Genomic DNA, 22,267 nt, shown 5'->3' on the forward strand with positions numbered 1-22,267 from the left:
TAACCAGTTGCTTTCCTTCTCAGACAGCTACTTGCTGAGAAACACTACAGGGTGGAATTCTTGATCCAGTCCTTCCTGCATTAAAACTGCTCCCACACCACGCTCGAACGCATTGGTGGTTAGTAGGAACGGTTTGTCAAAGTCTGGGGCCCTTAGCACAGGGTCAGACATGAGTGTCGCTTTAAGCTGGTTAAAGGCCTGCTGACACTCTTCGGTCCACTGAACAGCATTTGGCTGCTTCTTTTTGGTTAGGTCTGTCAGTGGGGCAGGGATTTGGCTGTATTACGGTACAAATCGTCTGTAATAACTGGCCAAGCCTAAGAAGGATTGAACCTGTTTCTTTGACTTGGGGACAGGCCACTTTTGGATAGCATCCAGTTTGGCCTGGAGGGGGTTGATAGTTCCTTGACTCACCTGGTGTCCAAGGTAAGTCACTCTGTTTAGGCCTATTTGACACTTCTTAGCCTTAACAGTTAGTCATGCCTCCCTTATGCACTCGAAGACTTTTTGTAGATGTTACAGGTGTTCTGCCCAGGAATCTGAAAATATGGCCACGTCGTCAATGTAAGCGACTGCATATTTTCCTAATCCCACCAGGAGACCATCTACAAGTCTTTGGAAGGTGGCGGGTGCATTCTGCAGCCCGAAAGGGAGTACACTAAATTCATACAGCCCGACATGGGTGGTGAAGGCTGACCTTTCCTTGGTGGATTCATCTAGGGGTACCTCAGTACCCCTTTGTTAAGTCCAAGGTAGAGATGAACTGGGCCCGTCCCAGTTTCTCTAATAGTTCATCTGTGTATGGCATTAGATAGTTATCTGGGCGAGTTACAGCATTTAGCTTACGGTAGTCCACGCAAAAACGTATCTCCTCATCTGGTTTGGGAACTAGAACCACTGGAGATGCCCACGCACTGCCAGAGGGGCAGATTACACCCATCTGTAACATATCCTGGATCTCCCGTTTTATAGCAGTTTTAGCTTGAGGAGACACCCGGTAAGGTTGAACTTTAATTGGATGAGCATTACCTGTGTCAATGGAGTGGTATGCCCTTTCAATCAGTCCTGGGGTGGCTAAGAATGTCAGTGCGTAGCTAGTGCACAGCTCCTGGATCTGCTGTTGCTGCATACGCCCAAGAGTCATGGAGAGGTTCACCTCTTCCATGCCACCAGCACTTTTCCCTTCATAGTAGACACCTTCAGGCCACTCAGCGTCATCTCCTCCCTGGGCTGTAAACTGACAAACCTTTAATTCTCTGGATCGATTAGAAGAGCTGAGAGGTGGTGGGTTGCTCCGTGCCGCCATCCAAGCTCTCTGGAGGCTTTCATCTGCTTCCTATTCGGTCTGGAACTATTCCCTTGATCCTGGAGACATCAGTTGCTCATTAGATTGTGGACCTAGGCTTGGTCCCTCTGGAAGCAATGTAAGGGATGGGGCTGTTTCCGTTGACTGTGAACCGCTCTCCGCTGGTGCACTATGTTGGGGTTCAGGCTCCGGCTGAGCCTCTTGGATAGGGTTATCGGCTGCTGTCAGTTCAGGTTCTGTGGGGCCCTCTGGTGTTGGGGTTGCAAGTACTGGGTTCAGTGTGGGCAATGGGTCTGGTGTTGGTTGTTCCGCCAATTCCGGTTCTGGGACTTGCTCTGTCTGGGTCTCTGGGACTGGATCCACTACTGCTGTTGCACACATTGGCCTGGGGACCGGGTCCATCACCTCTGACCGGGTCCTGGTAGAAGTTTCCAGAACAGAGCTAGGCGTGATGGCTGGTTTAGCCTGGCTGCGGGTGACTATTCCCACCCTCTTGGCTAGCTTCACACGATTGGCCAAGTTTTCCCCCAACAGCATGGGGATGGGATAATCATCATAGACTTCAAAAGTCCACGTTCCTGACCAGCCCTTGTACTGGACAGGCAACTTGGCTGTAGGCAAATTGAAGGAGTTGGACTTGAAGAGTTGAATCATCATTTGGATCTCTGGGTTGATTAAATTGGGGTCCACTAAGGAAGCATGGATAGCCGACACTTGTGCTCCGGTATCCCTCTATGCGGCGACCTTCTTCCCGCCCACACTCACAGTTTCCCTCTGCTCCGAGGCTATCTGGGCCAGAGGACCTCTGGTGTGATTCCGGTGCAATGAACGGTAATCTGTTGGGGTTCTTGAGGCAGTTGGCCTTTACATGCCCCGGCTCGTTACATTTAAAATATCGTCCATCTGACGGGTCACTGGGGAGGGGTGGGTTGCTAGAGAACGGTATGGTGGGACAATAAGGTCTCTGGACGGTTGCTTGGGGGTAGTTGTGGCTTGGGCTGCCCCTGGTAGTAAGGTGTGGTCTGAGGTTGTCCCTTCTGGTATCTGCTCCAACTGCGACCAGTTTTTTTCTTTTCTGCCACCTCCACCCATTTGGCTCCAATCTCCCCTGCCTCGATTACAGTTTTGGGCTTCCCATCTAGGATGTATCTTTCTATTTCCTCAGGAACTCTCTCTAAGAACTGCTCCATTTGCATTAGGAAGGGCAAATCTGCTGGAGAATTAACACTTGCTCCTGATATCCAGGCATCCCAATGTTTCACAATGTGCTAGGCATGTCGGGTAAATGACGCGTCTTGTTTCCACCTCAGAGCTCTGAACCGCCAATGGGAATGCTCGGGTGTTAGTCCCATTCTGACTCTCGCCTTGGTTTTAAACAGTTCATACTGGTTCATGTGTTCCTTAGGCATTTCAGCCGCCACCTCAGCTAAGGGTCCACTGAGCTGCGGCCTCAGCTCTACCATGTATTGGTCTGTAGAGATGCTGTACCCAAGGCAGGCCCTTTCTAAGTTTTCTAAGAAGGCCTCAGTATCATTGCCTGCCTTGTAGGTGGGGAACTTTCTGGGATGGGAAGTGGTACCTGGAGAAGGATTGCTAGGGTTTGTTGGTATATTCTGCTGAGCCTTTGTCTTCTCCATCTCCAGTGCATGCTTCCTCTCTTTTTCCTTCTCCTCCTCCACATGCTTTCTCTCTTTTTCCTTCTCCTCCATTTCTTTTTCCTTTGCCTCCATAGCTCTCCTGTGAGCAGCCTCTCGGTGTTGCTCTGCCCCTTTCGCTGCCTCCATTTCTTTGTCCTTTGCCTCCATTTCTCTCCTGGGGGCAGCTTCTAGGGCTTTTTCTGCCTCTTTCACTGACACCAGTCTGGCTAACTCCAATTTGTGTTGTGTCTTGGTTTCTGTCATCTTTGCCTCTGTTTTTAACTAACTTTACACCCGAGAGTTAGAAATAAAATGAACAAAAAAAGCTTGGCTTGTAAAATTTTGCTGTGCTGTAATATGATACCTATATTCTCTGATAGTGATTGTCAGTCTAGAGAAAAATCCTTAAAAAAAAAAAAAAAAAAAACCTAACACCTTTGTCTCTAGACAAATAGGCAGAAAACCCCTCTAGTTACTCTTAGGTAAAAAATAACTTCTTCAGGTCTGTGAAGACTGGTGAATTTCCCTGCAGGAGGTTAACTACTCTGCCTCTAGGTAGAGAAAACTCCAGCTAACAAAAGACAATTCCCTTTTGTCTCTGCTCTGGCCCCAAAGCAGAGAAAAAAAAAACCTGCTTTCAGCCAAAAGCCTGCTTTTCAGCAGCCCAAAGGAAAAAAAAATCCTTTTTAAGATCTGTGCTTCTTGTTCTAAAAATCAAAATCCTAAAAAAAAAAAAAACAAAAAACAAAAACTAACACCTTTGTCTCCAGGCAAATAAACAGAAAACTCCTCTAGTTGCTCTTAGGTATAAAAAAAAAAAAACAACTTCAGGTCTGTGAAGACTTGTGAATTTCCCTGCAGGAGGTTAACTACCCTGCCTTTAGGCAGAGAAAACTCCAGCTCACAAAAGACAATTCCCTTTTCTATCTGCTCTGGCCCCCAAACAGAAAAAAAAAACACCCTCTAACCGCTTTCAGTTTAAAACCTGCTTTCCAGCAGTCCAAAGGAAAAAAAATTTTCCTTTTCAAATCTGTGCTTCTGGTTCAAAAATCTCAAATTGATCTCAAAATGATTTCCAGTTAATCCCACCACTCTGCCACCATGTCAAGGTTCGTTCCCCACTCTGAACGCTAGGGTACAGATGTGGGGACCTGCATGAAAACCTCCTAAGCTTACTTTTACCAGCTTAGGTTAAAACTTCCCCAAGGTACAAACTATTTTACCTTTTGCCCTTGGACTTTTGCTGCCACCAAAAGTAAAAAGAAACACCTCTGTAAAATCAGGATGGTCAATACCTTACAGGGTAATCAGATTCAAAACATAGAGAATCCCTCTAGGCAAAACATTAAGTTACAAAAAGATACAAAAAAAGGAATCTACATTCCATTCAGCACAGTTTATTTTCTCAGCCATTTACAGGAATCAGAATCTAACGCATATCTAGCGAGATTACTTACTAAATTCTAAGCCTTCATTCCTGTTCTGTCCCAGGCAAAAGCATCATCCAGACAGACCCAGACCCTTTGTTTCTCCCCCCCACTCCAGCTTTGTCTCCTCATTGGTCATTTTGGCCAGGTGCCAGCGAGGTTATCCTAGCTTCTTAACCCTTTACAGGGTGAAAGGGTTTTTCGTCTGGCCAGGAGGGATTTTAAAGGTGTTTACCCTTCCCTTTATATTTATGACAACATCTAAATCACTTTCCACCTCTCAATTAAAAACAAAAGATTGATTTCTCCTTTCTAAACTTGAGAGGTATTCTGATCAACAGGCTTTGCAAGATGCTATTATGCAATCATCTGTTACCAGTTCTGCTTGTGTGGATTAAGGCCATGATCCAAATTGACTTCAATGGGCTTTGGATCAGGCACAAACAGACGTTTTTAGTTAGAGGAAGTAACTATGTTTTGTGTTATATAGAGATTAAGTAACATTGTAAAAATTGTTTCGGCAAGAATCTTGTTGAAGTGAGAGATAAGGAATGAGTGAATTAAGGTTTTGTTATTCTATGGCTGCCATGTTAAAAAAATTGGATAGAAACATTCTGTGGATCGGTTAAAGTTCACGGGATACCAGATCAGGATTCAAGTAACTAGTAAGCATGTGGGCTAGGAAGTGCCAGTGAGGTTTATAAAACAGGAGCATAACATGGATTATATTTTATTTATGTTCCAATGATCTATGGATGGTTCTTTTTGTGGAGAAAATTACTACTTTGGCTGCCTTTTAACTGCAACTTTTACATCCCTCTCTCTTTCAAGTTATGTCTGCCCCACAGTAAATTTGATGTCCAATTCTCATAACTATTCTGCCAAGGAATGGGATGTGAAAATACCCCATGAACCTGAATTTGGAATCTTGTCTGTGATAAGAGTCTGAACTTTGGAAAGTCCATGATGTTTGTATTTTATACTGCTGTATTACTTGTAATAGTTCTACAGCATGTCACTGTAGTGTTGAATGACTCCAAGTAAGCTTCATAAAAAGATAAATATTGTTAAAATACATAATTTTACATATATTTTAACATGGCAGCCAGAGAGAGAGAGAGAGAGAGAGAGAGTGTATATATATATATATTAGTTATTTGGGTGCTGATATAAAAACACCCTTGCTGCATCAGGTCCTCTTCTCTATTACTAAGTTCAAGTAAGAAGCAGCAATAAACTTAGACAGCAGTGTGAAGGAAATGCCAGCACTGGGATTTAGTATTCAGTATTCTGTGAAGAGTCAATAGGGAGATTTTGGTTAAATAAGAACAATTTCCACATATACTTAAGGTACTTTGTATGTGACACTAATATGTGGCTCTAGCTGAATTTTTCAAATTATTAATATTTTCCCCCTTATCTGAGACTGTACCATTCAATTCAGTTATATTAAAATCACATTGTTACTCTGCCATTATCTTGCTCTGATCTATCTCCCCACTTTTATTTTGCTGAATGATACCAGATAACATGAAATTTAAAGTTTCATTGTCTGTGACATCTTTGAATGTTTTAAGACATTTAGCTCAGAACTCAATAGCATCTCCCAAAGTTATATAGACAAATTATCAGGTTCTCAGAAAATAGTCTGTATCAATGACTCAGGCCAGTGGATCAAAATGAGCTTTTTCTCTCAGTAGACATGGATAATTTGAAGAATAAATGTGTTAACTTCCACTCCCCGCCCCCATTGAAGAAATGTAGAATTTGGTTCTCCTTTAACTCAATAAAAGAAATCAGCACATTAATTTGTCTTTTTTTTAAGAGTATAGCAATGCACTCCTGATTATGACAATGAATTAAGAATTATAGAGAACCTTAAACACTATACAAACGCTAACCTAATATCACCTCAATCAGGCTTAGATATGATGCCCAGCTTCCAGTGAAACTAGCCCAAAGGAGAGGAGCAAAGACCAGACCAGACACACCCAGAGGAGTTCTTGTCCATTAGGTCATCTCATTGACTAGGAAACAGTAAATTGATTGTGAAGTAAGGAAAAGACCTGTGCAAAAGCCAAACCAACAGTTGGATACACTAGTTTTTACTTAAATTGTAAGGTCATTGGGGCAGGGACTATCTGTGTGTTCTGTATTTGTACAGTGCCTAGCACAATAGGGATCCTAATCCATGATTAAGGGTACATCTACAGTGCAATAAAACACCCACGGTTGGCCCATGTCAGCAGAGTCAGGCTTGTAGAGCCCAGGCCGTGGAGCTATTAAATTGCAGTGTAGATGACTGGGCTTGGGCTGGAGCCCGAGCTCGGAGGGTATGTCTACACAGCAAAGAAAAACATGCAGTTGGCCTGAGTTCTGACTTGGGCTCATGGGGCTGTTTCACTGCTGTGTAAACTTTCAGGCTCAGACTGGAGCCTGGGCTCTCGGACTCTCCCACCCTACAGGGTCCTAAAGCCCAGGGTCCAGCCCGAGCCCGGAAGTCTACATCACAATGAAACAGTCCCACAATCCGAGCCCAAGCTGGTCACACAGGCCAGTCGTGGGTGGCTGTGTAGACATAACCTGAGATCCTGTGGGGGGGGGGGGGGGGGGAAAGAGTCCCCGAGCCTAAACGTCTACACTGCAATTTTATAGCCTTGCAGCACAAGTCAGTGGACATGGGCCAGCCAGGGGTGTTTTACTGCAGCGTAGACATACCCCAAGGATATAGCTACACTGCAAAAAAACAAACAAAACAAAAAAACTACTATCTGTGGCAGAGAGGCTCAGAGCCCAGGTCAACTGGCTCAGATTCACGGGGATCAGGCTAAGCGGGTAAAAATAGCTATTTAGACAGTCTCACTCAGGCTGGAGCCTGAGCTCGGAGACCTGGCAATCAGGGTGGGTCTCAGAGTTCAGGCTCCAGTCGGAATGGGAACGTCTACACTGCTATTTTTAGCCCTGTAGCACAAGCCCCATAAGTTCAAGTCAGTTGCTATCACATGGTGATGGGGGAAAGGGTTCAGTGTAAATGTACCTATAGGCTCCTTGGTAACACAAAAATAAAAAATAATAGATTCTCCTATAGACCCTATATTTGCAAAGTAAGTACCAAGAATTTTGTAAGCGATGCTTGTTCAATGACTTGTTGTTGAGACCCAACAACAGCTCTTTGGAATCCACAGAAGAATTTCACTGGAAATAAAAATAATATAGGGAGAACTTTTAAAGATTCTAAAGTAACCTTTGTAAAGCACAAAGAACAGACAGATCTCTCACGTGAAAGCAAGGCAAGGGGGTTACATTTTGTAAATGTCTGAATCTATGGAAGTCCTGCTAAATTCTGAGCTACATCAATAGGGACATAAACCCTTTTCTGGATGAGCAAATTTATCAGACGCTAGAGTTGAATTCAAAATGCTTCCCATATTACTATGTTGCATTGACTAAAGACAACTCTTATCATAGCTGTCCTTGAAGTGTGTTGGTGTATTGTTCAAGTGGATTCATTGCCCTGTGTGGCAAATGAGTATGCCACCGGTACACATTTCCCCTTACATTTAGGGTCCTACCAAATTCACCGCCATGAATAATGCATCACAGACCATGAAATCTGGTCTCCCCCTGTGAAATCTAGTCTTTTGTGTGCTTCTACCCTATACTATACAGATTTCAAGGGGGAGACCAGCATTTCTCAAATTGAGGATCCTGACCCAAAGGATTTGCAGGGATGTCAAGATTATTTTGGGGTGTCATGATATTGCCACCCTTACTTCTGGACTACCTTCAGAGCTGGGATGGTCAGAGTGGCGGATGTTGGCCAGGTTCCCACCTCTGAAGGCAGCACCCCACCAACAGCAGTGCAGAAATAAGGGTGGCAACACCATACCATGCCACCCTTACTTCTGCGCCGCTGCCTTCAGAGATGGGCAGCTGGAGAGTGGCAGCTGCTGACTGAGGGCCCAGCTCTGAAGGTAGCAGCGCAGAAGTAAGGGTGGCAATACCAGACCATGCCATCCTTACTTCTGCTCTGCTGCTGGTTGCGGCTCTGCCTTCAGAGCTGAGTTCCCGGCCAGCAGCCGCCACTCCCTGGCTGCCCAGCTCCAAAGGCAATGTTGCTGCCAGCAGCAGCGCAAAGTAAAAGTAGCAGTACCACAAACCCCACCCCCGCCCCACACACACACACCTTGCGACCCGCCCCCCAGAAGTCCTTTTTGGGTCAGGACCCTTACAATTACAACACTGTGAAATTACAGATTTAAATATGAGTACATTTCAAGATTTATTTTTTAAAACTTACAACCGTGAAATTGACCAAAATGTACAGTGAATTTGGTAGGGCCCTACTTATATTCCTTCTTCCCTTCTCCCGTAAAGACACAGAACATGACCTTTACAAATGCTGCCTTGACCTCCTCCCCTCTTCTTCACTGAAATTGCTCTGACAAAAGTTTCTAAGACATTTTTTTTCTAGCAAAAACTTACAACCTATAATTCTTTCCCATCCTTCTTGATCTCTTTGCTGCTTTCAGCACTTTTGGTCACTCCCTTCCCTTCCTTCAGTTTTCACGGCACCAACCTCCACTGTTTTTCCTACTGCCTCTGATCATTCTTTCAGAGTTTCCTTTTGTGGATCCTTCTCACCCCCCCCCCTTTTTTTTTTTGGTCCTTTGGATGGTTTCCAAAAGGTTCTGGCCCCCTCCTCTTTTCTCCATATATTTTATCCCTGAGCTACTTTATTCACTCACATGATTGCAAATATATCCATGGTGATTATTTTACTTCACATCTTCTTCCACCCATCTATATTTCAGTCTGGGTGTCTGACATTTCCTCCTGGATGCCTCACTGACAGCTTACACTTAGCACAGCAAAAATAAAGCCACTTATTTTTCCTCCTAAACCTTCTCTGCTTGTCCCAATTTCCATTACTTTCAGCAACACAACCTTAAACCAGGATTCATTTTTCTTTTAGCATGTCCAGACCATGTGCACATCCCACAGTTCATTTCTCCATATCTTGAAGATATGAACTTTCCATTTTCTCCCCACAGCTAAAACTCTTGCTCATGTCCTGACTATTTTTCATTTTGATTACAACTTCCTCCTCTGACCTTCTCTATATCTACTTTATTCCCCTTTGGTCCATACATAACATGGATTTTAAAACGGTGTTCCTCATCTAGGATCTGACCACGTCACCTTCCTCTTTGAATCCCTCTATTGAGATCACATATCCACTGTATGAAGTTTAAATTTCTTTTTGACTCTTCATACAGCCCACAGCCTAGTTTTCTATGTAAAGCAAAGACCCATATTTTATTTTAGAAATTATTAATACAGATGTTGTAGAACAGAACAGGAGTATTTATTAAAAACACACGTGAACCTAATATGAAACTTGCAGTTACTGGCTAAAGCAAATAAATAAATATCCATCAACCTGTTATCAAGTTATGCCTAAAATCTAACAAAGTACAAATATATTGCAGTAACTCGATATGGATTTTCATCTTGGATTTCACAGCCATATTGAATTTTAATTTTACAAATGAAAAACAAGAGTTTGCCATGTTGCTATTCCCCTGCTTACAATAAGATGTCAGGTTTGATTTAAAAAAGCTAATAAAAATTGAAAATTCATTTGAAAACTGTACTTTGAAGACTGCAATCATTTTAGAATTATAGTGTTTATAAAATAACTTTTAGGGATTTGTAAGAGCACCATTTCACCCCCAAATTAAGATAAGAAAACACAGATTTAGGGCTATGTCTACACTACCCCGCTCTTCAGACTATGGGGTCATGAATAGCAATGCACACCAAAGTGCCGCACAGTAATACCTCCATGTGGATACTTTGTGCATGAAGTAAAAGGTTCCTAGTTTGCATTAGCATTGTCCTCTTCAAACAGGACTCTGTTAATGTGCTCTAGGAACCTTTTAGTTCATACCCACAGTAACCACGTGGGGGAGTTACAGCCCAACACTATGGTGCACACTGTTATTCATGCCCCCATAGTCTGAACTGCAGAGCAGTATAGACATAGCCCTCATCAGTCCTTTACGACTTCTACTTCCCCCAAACAACTCGTATAAGATTTACTACTGAAAAAAGTACATCTTAAAATAAATGAAACTCAATCCACAAAAAGTCAGTGGAATTTCTTTTATTACAAACTATAAGCTCACACTGACTAGACATTTCCAGATATTGAGTTATGCTACATTATCTGTGTGTAATACCAAGACATACCAAAGACCCAGCCTGATGAACTGCTCATTCACGGACTTGACACAATCATGTAAGCACATAATCCATTTTATTCAGTGAGCAGTGGTTTCAAACAGAGTAAGCTGTAAGTTACAAATAATATATGGTACTTTCTGTAAAAATCTTAGTCACGATTATAGAGTTTCTAAACTTTATACGGTCTCCAATTTTGCAAAGATTTATGCACATGCTTACACACGAAGATCAAGCCATGTTGAAGTGGGTGCCTTCTTGTCTTTGCAGGATGGGAGCATCCGATGAAGTGAGCTGTAGCTCACGAAAGCTTATGCTCAAATAAATTTGTTAGTCTCTAAGGTGCCACAATACTCCTTTTCTTTTTAGTTATGAGAAGTTGCATTACATTTGATAGCACACACACAAACACCAACAAAGAATAACAATTAAGAGAAGTGACAGTAACAGGTCCTTGCTCTTGATGTTGACTGCCCATATATAGAGAAGATGCAGTTGTATTAGTAACGTAATTATTAGTGTACATTAAAGCTATTTATGTAAAAAAAAAAACCACCCTAACTGGTCCATTGGCCTGCAGAAACAGATATTGCTGCAGAGAAATTCATAAAAAGGACCTTATTTAATGTTTATATTTATTAAGTTTTAGAACAATCTCTTAGCTGAATTAAGATCAAGATTTCCAAAATGAGTGTTCAATGGAAGGACCTTCAGTCCCAGTTTAGGCACCTAAATCCTATGTTCTGATTTTCAGAAGTGTTTAGCACCCAGGAGCTATCAATGAAGTCAAAGCATTTTTTAAAATCAGATGATGGATTTAGATGCCCAAATATAGAGTTAGAAGCCAAATATGAGGGACCCATTTCTGATAATCTTGAGCATACACTGTACTTACAGAAACACTTAGAAAAATATACCAGTAATCAGAAATATAAATTCAGTAGTTGAGGTAAAATGTGCAATGAAGTCATAATGTGAAATTAGTAAACATTTTATAAGTTATGCATAATATTTTTAATGATTCTCAATAGCCAGTAGAATACATCAAAAGCATGTTTTTAAAAAATTGTAAAAAGAAAAGGAGTACTTGTGGCACCTTAGAGACTAACAAATGTATTTGAGCATAAGCTTTCGTGAGCTCCGATGAAGTGAGCTGAAACTCACGAAAGTTTATGCTCAAATAAATTTGTTAGTCTCTAAGGTGCCACAAGTACTCCTTTTCTTTTTGCGAATACAGACTAACACGGCTGCTACTCCGAAACCTTTAAAAAATTGTGTTCTGTTGTCAGAACAAACGGAAAAAGTAACTGCTATCTTTGGATTTTCGCAGTAGATATTGCTTTCCTCACTTTTTCCCCCTCTTCTCTCCCCCCCTAAGAAGTAGGGAAGAAATGGCTAATTACCTGTCTTTTTTAAAAAGTAAAATCTATATGAATTGCTGACTGTGACAAGTGCTGTGCTACAAGAGAACTGGCAAACCCAATATATTGCGATAGTAACTGATAATTTGCTTCATGGGTTTTTATCTATCATTATTTGATTATACATTTTATTGGCCAGGGATGACGTCTTTGCATGTGTTTGTACAGCACCTATCATAATGAAATCCCGATTCTGAATGGGGACTCTTGGTGTTGCTTGTAATATAAATACTCATATCATTTCTTTGTATTGTTGCGAAGAACTGGCCATTATTACATATAAAGTAACCACTTTGCCACCTTCACACCCCTTCGGAATTCTCCATTGAACTGAACCAAATTAGAGCCCTTCTTCTGTAAGGTATTGACTTGAAGTCATTCATCTTTTGTCATTTAGTTGTCAGTTAATTCAATCAGTCATCTTTCATGAGAATTCATTTTAAAATAAACATTTTTGTATTAAATCAAACCACTCTCATTTACTGAATGTCAATGTACGTTTGTTCCCTTTTCAAAAAAAGAAAAGGAGTACTCTGAAACCTGTTCCCTTTTCAGAGGGTGCTGATCTCAGTGTAAGTAAAACCTATGATGTTTCAGGCTTTAAATAGTCCAGAAGTTGCTGTGCCTGACCTTTATTGGAGAAGACTAGAGTTTAAAACATATCAAGCAAGAAAGCCTCGATTCTAACCAAGACACAATTTCACAATTCATTGTAATGCTGATTTTCAATGTAGGTGGGCCCAGACATCAGTGACCACCCAACATATGTAAATAGCAATGCCAAGTCATTCATTAATGCATCCGATGAAGTGAGCTGTAGCTCACGAAAGCTTATGCTCAAATAAATTTGTTAGTCTCTAAGGTGCCACAAGTCCTCCTTTTCTTTTTGCGAATACAGACTAACACGGCTGCTACTCTGAAACCTGTGATTTAGGGCTGTGGTTCTCAACCTGGGGTCATGAGCCCCCGGGGGGGGGGGGGATATCGCAGGACAAGTTTAGGAGGGTCACCAATCTAGGGCCAGCGTTAGGGGGTGGCGAACAGGGCAATTGCCTAGGGCCTCATGCCACAGCTAAGTTGCACGCTTCAGCTCCTAGGGTGGGCAGGCAGCCCTCAGCCTCAGCTCCTGAAAGGGGTACAGTAGTCGGCACAGGTTGAGAACCACTGATTCAGGGCACAGTACTGCAAGGTACTGAATGCCCTCGAAACTCACCTTCCCCCGGGATTGAAATTAGAGGGGATATTGGAATTTACGGGGGGGGGGGTGGAAAACAACTAAATTCGCCACCCTGGAGGGCAACATGGGATGTAACTGTTGGCCAAGGGGGGGGGGGGGTTGTAGGGAAATCCCTCAGGCTCCAGGAGCTGCGGGGGCTCAGCACTTCTCAACTGCGTTTCCACGGGCAGGCCAGGAGGAACTCCATAGCTGTTTCACTGCCCCCCCCCCCTTTAAACGCCCCGAAGAAATGTAGCCAGAGTCATTCTTCAAAAAACAGAACCCCGCGAGTCCGTCCCACTCCTTGGGGCGATGGGCTCCGAACAGGAGCCAGGGTTACATGGCTTCAAACAGAACCCGCGTCTCCTTTCAGCCTCCCGTCCTTCAGGGACCTTTCCCCGGGGGCCGCCAGGACGTGCCCTGGGGCCAAGGTTTCCCGCCTCCCCGGGCGACCCGTGGCCAGGCCGGGCGCGGCAGGGACCAGCTTCCCCGCGGCCCCCTGGTGCGGACTCCGGGGCCCAGGCGCCTCATGCCCCGGCGCGGGTGTCCGGCCGGCTCGGACCTACCTTGCCCCGCCAGCAAAGGGACCAAGCTGAGGGGTAGGAGCAGCTGCAGCAGCCGGGTCCCGCGCAGATTCTCCATCAGCAGCTCCGGGAAGGGCAGAGAACGCGGAGCGAAGCGGGGGCTCGGCTCTCCTGCGCCGCCCAGCCGGCTTCCCTGCCCCCCCCCCGCCCCCGCCGCTCCCCTTTTCGCTGCCGCTGCTTCTCGTGGTCGCCCCGCAGCCGCCTGAGACCGGTTGGGAAGCCGCCGCCCCCCACTCCTCCCAGCGGGCTTCCCGGCGAGGGAGTTCGCTGCCCGCCCTTCGAATGAGCCCGCCCGCCGGCGCTGAGCGCAGCAGAGCCGCCGCGGTCGCCCGGAGGCAGAGCCCCTGCTGGTGCGGGGACCCGCTTCTCTTCTCCCCCAGCTTCGCAAGCTCGGGAAACTTCGCAGGCACTGAGTAGGAGCCCAGGGGCCAGCTGTTTGGTTGGAAGGGCACGCAGCAAATTCTCTGGACGCCACGTGCGGGCGAAACCCGCCAACAAAGCGAAATGCAGACACAGCCAAGAAAACCACCTGGGCCGGCGGCGGCGGGGGAAGGAGGAGGGTTAACCCTCCGGAGACTTTTTTCCTCTTCTTTCTACAGATCTGCCTCCAAATCACACTGTTGTGAACGAGGAGGATTTAAAATAGCAAAAGCACCAGTGATGTTTTCCAAAGTTTCAGTGAAGCTCATTGGAAACAATCACGGCGACCGTCTTATTTACAATAAAACTGGTCAGGGCTGGGACAGACCCCTGCTAGCTGTAAAAGGTCTCCTTATCTTGTTTAAACAGGACACAAAAACACTGTGATCTTTGGTCAAAGGAAGATCTAGGGTTGATGCATCCGATGAAGTGAGCTGTGGCTCACGAAAGCTTATGCTCTAATAAATTTGTTAGTCTCTAAGGTGCCACAAGTACTCCTTTTCTTTCTAGGGTTGATTGAATGCATCAGGGTTGCTGCCAGGATTTTACGATATCCTGGGGGGTAAATGTTACTTGAGAGCTAATGGCACATGGAAACATGTAGGGAAGAGGTTGCCCTCCCACGCACTTTGGCCCCGCGCCTGCAAACACTTAAGCCTGACCAAACTTTCCTTACATAAATAGCTGAAAGTCAGTGGTCCTGAGATTGGGCCCTGGGAGTGGATCTAGATTCACTCTCCTTGTATCACAACGCAGCTGGGGGTACGCATTATTTTATTCTATGTGATTAAAATACAGGTTTAGGCCAGGTTGTGAACCCCATATGTACACTAATAAGCACTTAGACAAATACCCTCATTAAGTGGGACTATCTGCATTAGTAAGTGCTGGCCAGTGTAAGGCATTCAGAATGTAGCCCTTTCCTCAAAATGTAGTGACCGTCATGTCCCTGAGCAGAAAGCATTTCAGATGCCAATGTTTACAAGTATCCAGGTTGTTTCTTCCTTCCCTCCTCCTGTCATTGTCTCTCCATCCTTCTTTCTGAGTTTATGTCTTGCAAAAGCTTTGTATTTCTCTTATTTCCCTCATACCCATATCTACCTTTTTTCCTCCCCAATTACCTCTTCCTTTCCCCCTCCCCCCGTCTTCCTTCTCTCTTCATCTCTTCTTTTAGGTCCCAGTCTAACTCCCACTGATTTTAACAGCAGTTGGATTGGAAACTTGCAGCGTAGACAAGCAGAAGCCCTTTACATGTTGGAAGGGCTGCAGGGGGCAACTGACTAGGATCATACAAAGCCTTGTCTACACCTCATACCAGTTGAATTCAAGCAGTGCAAGCCCCTATGCGGGAACTTGTTTCGGTTCAATAGTGGCTTATTTTATTTTACCTAAAACCTGCTCCTAATTGACTTGAACTAAACTGAAATAAACTTGGTATAAATCAAAATAAGTGTGTCCACACAGCCATTTGCACTGGTTTGACTAAGGGCTTGTCTACATGGGAGTTATTCCTGATTAATTCTGTGTGTGGATGCCTTTATTCTGGAATAAGAGTGCTGTATTCCACATTAATTTAATCCATGCATGGAGTTAAACAAGAAAGTTAATCTGCTTTACATTTACATTCTACTTTATTCTAAATTAACTTTCTTGTGTAGACAAGCCCTAAATCAGTTTTAAAATCAAACATTAATGGCTTGTCTACAAATAGAGTTCTCTCTGATTAACTCCATGTGTGGACACTTATTTCAATTCCTGGCTAAGTGGCAGTTCTGCAGAAAAGGACCCAAGGATTACAGTGGATGAGAAACTGGATACAAGTCAACAGTGTGCCCTTGTTGCCAAGATGGCTAACAGAATATTGGGCTGGATTAATAGGAGCATTACCAGCAGATAGAGGGAAGTGATTATTCCCCTCTATTTGGCACTGGTGAGGCCACAGCTGGAGTATTGTGTCCAGTTTTGGACCCCCCCACTATAGAAAGGATGTGGGCAAAATGGAGAGAGTCCAATGGAGGGCAACAGAATGATTAGGGGGCTGGGGTACATGACTTATGAGGAAAGGCTGAGGGTACTGGGCTTATTTAGTCTGAAGAGGAGAAGAGTGAGGGGGGATTTGATAGAAGTCTTCAACTATCTGAAGGGAAGGTTCCAAAGGGGATGGAGCTAGGCTATCAAAGCGGGGGCAGATGATAGAACACGGAGCAATGGTCTCCAGTTGCAGTGGGGGAGGTCTAGGTTGAATATTAGGAAAAACTATTTCATTAGAAGGGTGGTGAAATCTCTATCCTTAGAGGTTAAGGCCCAGCTCGACAAAGCTCTGCCTGGGATGATTTAGTTGGGGTTGGTCCAGCTTTGAGCTGGGGGTTGGACTAGATGACCTCCCGAGGTTTCTTTCAATCGCAATCTTTTATGATTCTATAACCTAAGCTAGATACATACAGGGCACTCTTATTCCAGAAAAAAAAAAAAGTGTCCACAGATAGCTTTGGTTAACCCTAACTCCACGGGTAGAAAAGCCCACAATTAAACTGGTGCAACTCTGCACATAGACAAGCTCCAAATCTCAGCAATTTCCCATTGTGACTACATGTAAAACATTTCTGCACTGGTGAGCTTTGGCCACTGCAACTGGCCAGTTGTCCGCTGCCCAAAACAAGCCCAGGTGGCAAATATTATGTCGCAACCCCATCATGGATAAGAACTGGAAGTAATTTTTTGCATTGGTAGGTGTGTTCACTTACCTAGTTACAAAATTATTTTACAGATCATTTGGGAAGAGTTCAGTACAATACAAATTGGCAAGCGTGCTTTTTATATCTGGAATCTATTATCCTTTCCTCACTGTGTGATGGAGAAAAAACTGTTTCATTAAATTGCAAAGTAATATATTAAATAGTTGCCTTCCCTTCTAAACATATGTGGAAAATATTTTGCTCCCTTCCACTACAATCTGTTTACCAGCAGTGAAGAGAATTAATGTAATGGTTTAAGTAATATTTCTTGAAAACATCACATCAGGTATGGTCATTTGGAGATCAACTAATAACTTTCTCCTTTTCCTTTTAGAATGATCCTAATAATTTTCATAGACATTCCCAGCATAAATTGGCACAGTCACCTGCAATCAGTTTCAGTGGCCCCAAGCACATATGCTTCTAATTATTGACCCCAAGTTTCTTAGTGACCCTGAACTGTGCACTTAGGGACTGATCCGTAGCCTATGGCAATCAATGGAAAGACTTCCATTGACTACAGTGAGCTCTGGATCAGGCTCGTACTTACTGTAGGACATAAAGGCCTATGAGAGAGAAATGTTTTGAATAACTGTAAAGATTCTTAGGCTCAAAATTTGATCTTTTTTTTTCCCATCTGTTTGCAAGGTCCCTGTAATCCCTTTATGTATTTTTAAACTGTTTACAAACAAATGGTTTAATGAGGATATTTTTACTATATTAGAACAAAAATAACTTACAGCTGCTCAGCATTACTGAGCAACACCACTACAACAAGCCATTATACAATCTGATGGAAAAAATCTTGCCCATTTTACATTCCCAAAAGACTTATTATGAAAAGATACATAATGATGTGTACTTGAATTACAAAAATAAATAATTCAATACATGAAAAACATACCCTAACAAATTCATAGCCATCTAGCATCACACTTGTCATTATCACCTGCACATTGTGTCCATGCAGAATTTCCTGGTGACAATAGGAATAGAACTCAGAACTTGCCTGTTGCAAGAGCATAGGTCCTGATCACATGAGGTAACACAGAATCTCAATTTGCGGTTAGTAGTATTAGACCTACAATACAAAGTTGAATATTTCTGAACCTGTCCAACAGCAGCAACTGCATGCGTGTTCACACATAGTCAATTCATATGCACACTAGCCCAAATAACTGGGCTTTCTGTGGATAAAGTGAGAAAAGGTTACAGTCACAGAGGTTACCCACAACTGCTAAAGAGCAGACCCCTGTGCCTGCTACTCCAGTTTATGAGGCTAGAATATTGGCCACAACCCCACCAGACCATTTGACACTGTGCACTGTGTGCTAGAAGCACATAGAAGGCCCCTCACCAGGCCTGCCTGTCGTCCATGGAGCCAATACTAAGACCCCATCTTACCAAAAGAAGAAGGCTCCAGTGCAGATGCTTCCCAATCCCTACTGTCCCTCCTCCCCGTTCACACATTGCCTCAAAAATGGGGCTTAAGTGGTTCAGTGGGCATTGCCCTCACCTTTTGCACCAGAGTGAATTTCACAGTGCCCAAATCAACAGTTATCAAACTGTAGTTGGTTTCAGAGTAGCAGCTGTGTTAGTCTGTATTCGCAAAAAAGAAAAAAAAGGAGTACTTGTGGCACCTTAGAGACTAACAAATTTATTTGAGCATAAGCTTTCGTGAGCTGTAGCTCGAAACTGTAGTTGATCCATGCAATTCAGCTCTAAACCACAAAATGTACAAACAAAATTCAAGGTGTACCTTCTTTTCCATTCAGAGGGTGCAATACAAACTCTGAATCAACTTGAAATGTTAAAAATAATAAAATAATAATAATAAAAAATAAAAAAGTACCAGAACCAGCAGTCTAATTATACCATCAAAGCATTTATAGTGTTAGACAAGCCCACAGACCCTGCTCCTCAAAAGGTATTTGGACTCCTAACTTCCATTGAAATCATCTGAACCTTAGTTTTTTTCAACAGCAGCAACTGTCTCTCATAAACATCTAAATACTTACTCTTGTGCACTCATCCCCTAGTGTCTGCTGGAGACGTGGAGGGGACTCTCAACTGGGGGAAGAATATTTTTGATTGTTTCCCCCCATACCCCTTAATACTCTACTTATTTCCTTAGATTGTAAAATGTTTGGAACAAGGACCATGCCTTCCTGTATTGCCCCAATTCTATAAATACATGTGAATAATTATACATGAAAGGATTGGGGCTGGTGTTTATACAACTCCTAGCAGAATCCTGACTGGGGCTTCCAGGCACCTCTATAATGCAAACAAAACAAAAATAGGTTAATGAGATTTTTTAAATGGAAAATCAAAAAAAAAAAATTCACATTCTAGCATGGTTTTACTCAAAATGCCTGTCCTCTGAGATGTGCCAGATGCCAAAGTCTGGTGGCTCTTTGGAAGGCCAGGATGTTCAGAAATATGTTTGGGCTGATGCAGAATTAAGCAAAAGGAAAAAGATATCAGCCCTGTTTGGTGAACTTATGGAAATTGTTTCCTGCCAGCTGCTCCCAGTTCCTGGGCATTACAACAGCTCTGTGTGTATAGCAAGTTGGGCAGCCACAAGTAAGGAAACTGGCTGACGGCAATAGCCTTTTGTTTTACAAAAGAATATTCATGGGAGTTCTGTGCGCGACGGGAAGAATGAGCTTAGACACCTTCTCAGCCCATGATCACTGGAAACTGCTAGAGAGCAGGACTCCTGAGTCTTATTGACTGTAGGATCAGCATCATTTTCCCTCCTCTTTCTCAATAGTTAGGATGTTTCTTTTAGAGAGAAGAGTGAGTTTTCAAACGCAGCAGGGCTCCAGTCTCCTTTTTCCTGGTTGATCTCCAGAATCAGAGCCAGCCTTTAGGGTGGGCTTTAAAAAACAAAACAAAACCCTTTTCTCTCTCAGCTGACTTCTTTCCACCATGATCACCCAACTATCATTCTTAGGATACTAGAGGGTCAACAAGATGATTCCAGACAGAAGGCCAAGCCATTCCCTATGTCAAAATCTAATTGATTCATTTTAATATTAAAGATGGGACAATATACAGGCAACCAACAGCCTCTTCTACTGCAGGAAAAGTGGAACCTAACTGCTCGTGCCCAGGTCGGGCCCAATATGTGTAAAAAAGGAATGTTCAGATGATAATTCCGCAGAACCAGTTGCTTAGGGGATAGAGAACTGGACTGACCTCAAGAAAGGAGTTCTATTTCCAGCTTTGCTATAGGCATGCTGCATGACCATGGGTAAGTCATAGGACTTCTCTATGCCTCAGTTTCCCCATCTGTTAAATGATATCTCCTTTGCAAAGAGCTTTGAGAACTATGAAATAAAAGTGCCATATCAGAGCTAGTTATAATAAACCAGGGGTCTGGAGCCATTAAACTCCTCTTTGCCGGGTTGAGAGAGAGGTTGACATGTATCCATTTAGGTCAGTTTTGGCTTAATTTCTATCTTCTTTCTCCAATTTAAAAATAGAATCCTAGTAGTCACCCAAACCAGCAAAATGTAAGTGCTCAAAATAGACCTCTCATCCCTTTCTCCCAAACTTACAGATCTACAGAACATTTGCCAGTGAAGCCATGTTAAAGCTTCAGCTAAATAGCTATGAAGCTCCAGCTAAACATATTTGTCTTGATAGCTATTCCATGGTTCATATTTTAATTTTGAAATGATGTTCCACTTATGCATGCATGGGCCAGTTATAATTAAAATCTAGCTGTTGTGGCTCCAAGCAATAGCTTGAGTGAAAGGCAGAAAATAGGATTCATGCAAGATCTCTGCTTTTAGACTTCTTGTTAAATAGACGTCACTCTCCATCTATTCACAAACAAAAACTGTGCCTAAATCTTATAAAGCAGACTACACCTACCAAGCAATAAATTGCATTGAGTTCATTGACTAATGTGTTCTGCATATGCTTTCAACAGGGTGGTTAAAATGACACCAGAAAAAGAAGTTTCTCTATGAATAGCTTTTGCTCTTCTTCCCTATTTTTTAGTTTGTGCAATATACTGAATTTAATAGTTCTGCTAAGGACACGTGATATCCTGGCCCCACTGAAGTCATTGGCAAAACTTCCATTGTCTTTAATAGGGCCAGGATTTCATCCAATAGTACCATTCATTCTTCTGTTCACTAATGTATCCGCACTAGTGCTGCTATTCTTGAGTTTTGTCAGCTCTTTAAAACAAAAGTGGAAATAATAAACTGGCCCTAAAATTTTGCTTTGAAATAAAACATGGTTTCTCCACTTGACAGCATTTTATTTACAGTTGTAGCATCCTCAATTGTGCAGACTTAGTATATCTCCCACTGACTTCAGAGTCGTGACTGCATGCAGACTGCAGGATCAGACCCTGGCTTGTTTTTTTAAAAGATGATTTATTAATGCTTCAGGGTAGAAAAATTATTAACTTATATGCTTAAGAATCTAGAATGCACTTTAAAAAGAGTCCACAGGTGGCTGAAGGTAGATTGTAGGGATATTTTTATATTTTGTTTTGATCATCATTAACAAAATGCTTCCTTTGGTATTGAGATATGGTTTTTGTATATTTGCACTGAGAAGGTGGGTGAGGTAATATCTTTTACTGGACCAACTTCTGTTGGTGAGAGAGACAAGCTTTCAAGCTACACACACACACACACACACACACACACACCTCTTCTCCAGGTATGGGAAAGGTACTCAGAGTATGTCTACATGGCAATTAGACACTCACAGCTGGCCCATGCCAGCTGACTTGGGTTCACAGGGCTGTTTCATTGTACTGTAGACTTCCGGGCTCAGGCTGGAGGCTAGGACCCTGTGAGTTGGGAGTGTCCCAGAACTTTGACTACAGCCCAAACCTGGAAGTCTACACTGAAATTAAATCGCCCTGCAGCCCAAGGCCAAGTCAACTGGCACAGGCCAGATGTAGATGTCCAATTGCAGTATAGATATACCCAGAGTGTCACAGCGAAATACAACAGATAGTTCAGCATAAGTAGTTAGCACATATTCTAAGGAACTCTTCAAGGTGAAGTGGCCTGTTAACGCCCCTGTAGTCATAGGACCAAAAAAAAAAAAAGGGGGGGGGTGGGGTTGGGGGGGTTAGTGGATTAGAGATTGTTCTAATAGGCCATAAATCCAGTGTCTTTATTAAGATCATGATTTTTAATGTCTAGCAAAGTTATGAATTTAAGTTCACAGGCTCGTCTTTTGAAGGTGTTGTGCCAGTCTCCTTTGAGGATGAGGACTGATCGGACACATATAGAGT

The 22,267-nt window shown here is 43.1% G+C and overlaps 1 protein-coding gene across 4 annotated transcripts in view; it reads right to left on the reverse strand.

Annotated features, from left to right (window-relative positions):
• The window catches only part of FBLN1 (fibulin 1), a 170,231-nt gene that overhangs the window by 113,087 nt on the left and 34,877 nt on the right, over positions 1–22,267 (reverse strand). For 2 of the 4 annotated variants that reach the window (XM_038387548.2, XM_038387549.2), the window contains exon 1: positions 13,820–13,965. The exons of the other annotated variants lie outside the window; for them this stretch is intronic. In XM_038387548.2, the coding sequence (XP_038243476.1) occupies positions 13,820–13,895 (76 nt within the window). In that variant the 5' untranslated portion in view covers positions 13,896–13,965. Of the gene's footprint in view, positions 1–13,819; positions 13,966–22,267 lie in introns of those variants that run through there. 4 annotated transcript variants of the gene reach the window in all.

This window comes from Dermochelys coriacea, chromosome 1 (assembly GCF_009764565.3).
Source record: "Dermochelys coriacea isolate rDerCor1 chromosome 1, rDerCor1.pri.v4, whole genome shotgun sequence".
NCBI classification, from domain to species: Eukaryota; Metazoa; Chordata; order Testudines; family Dermochelyidae; genus Dermochelys; species Dermochelys coriacea.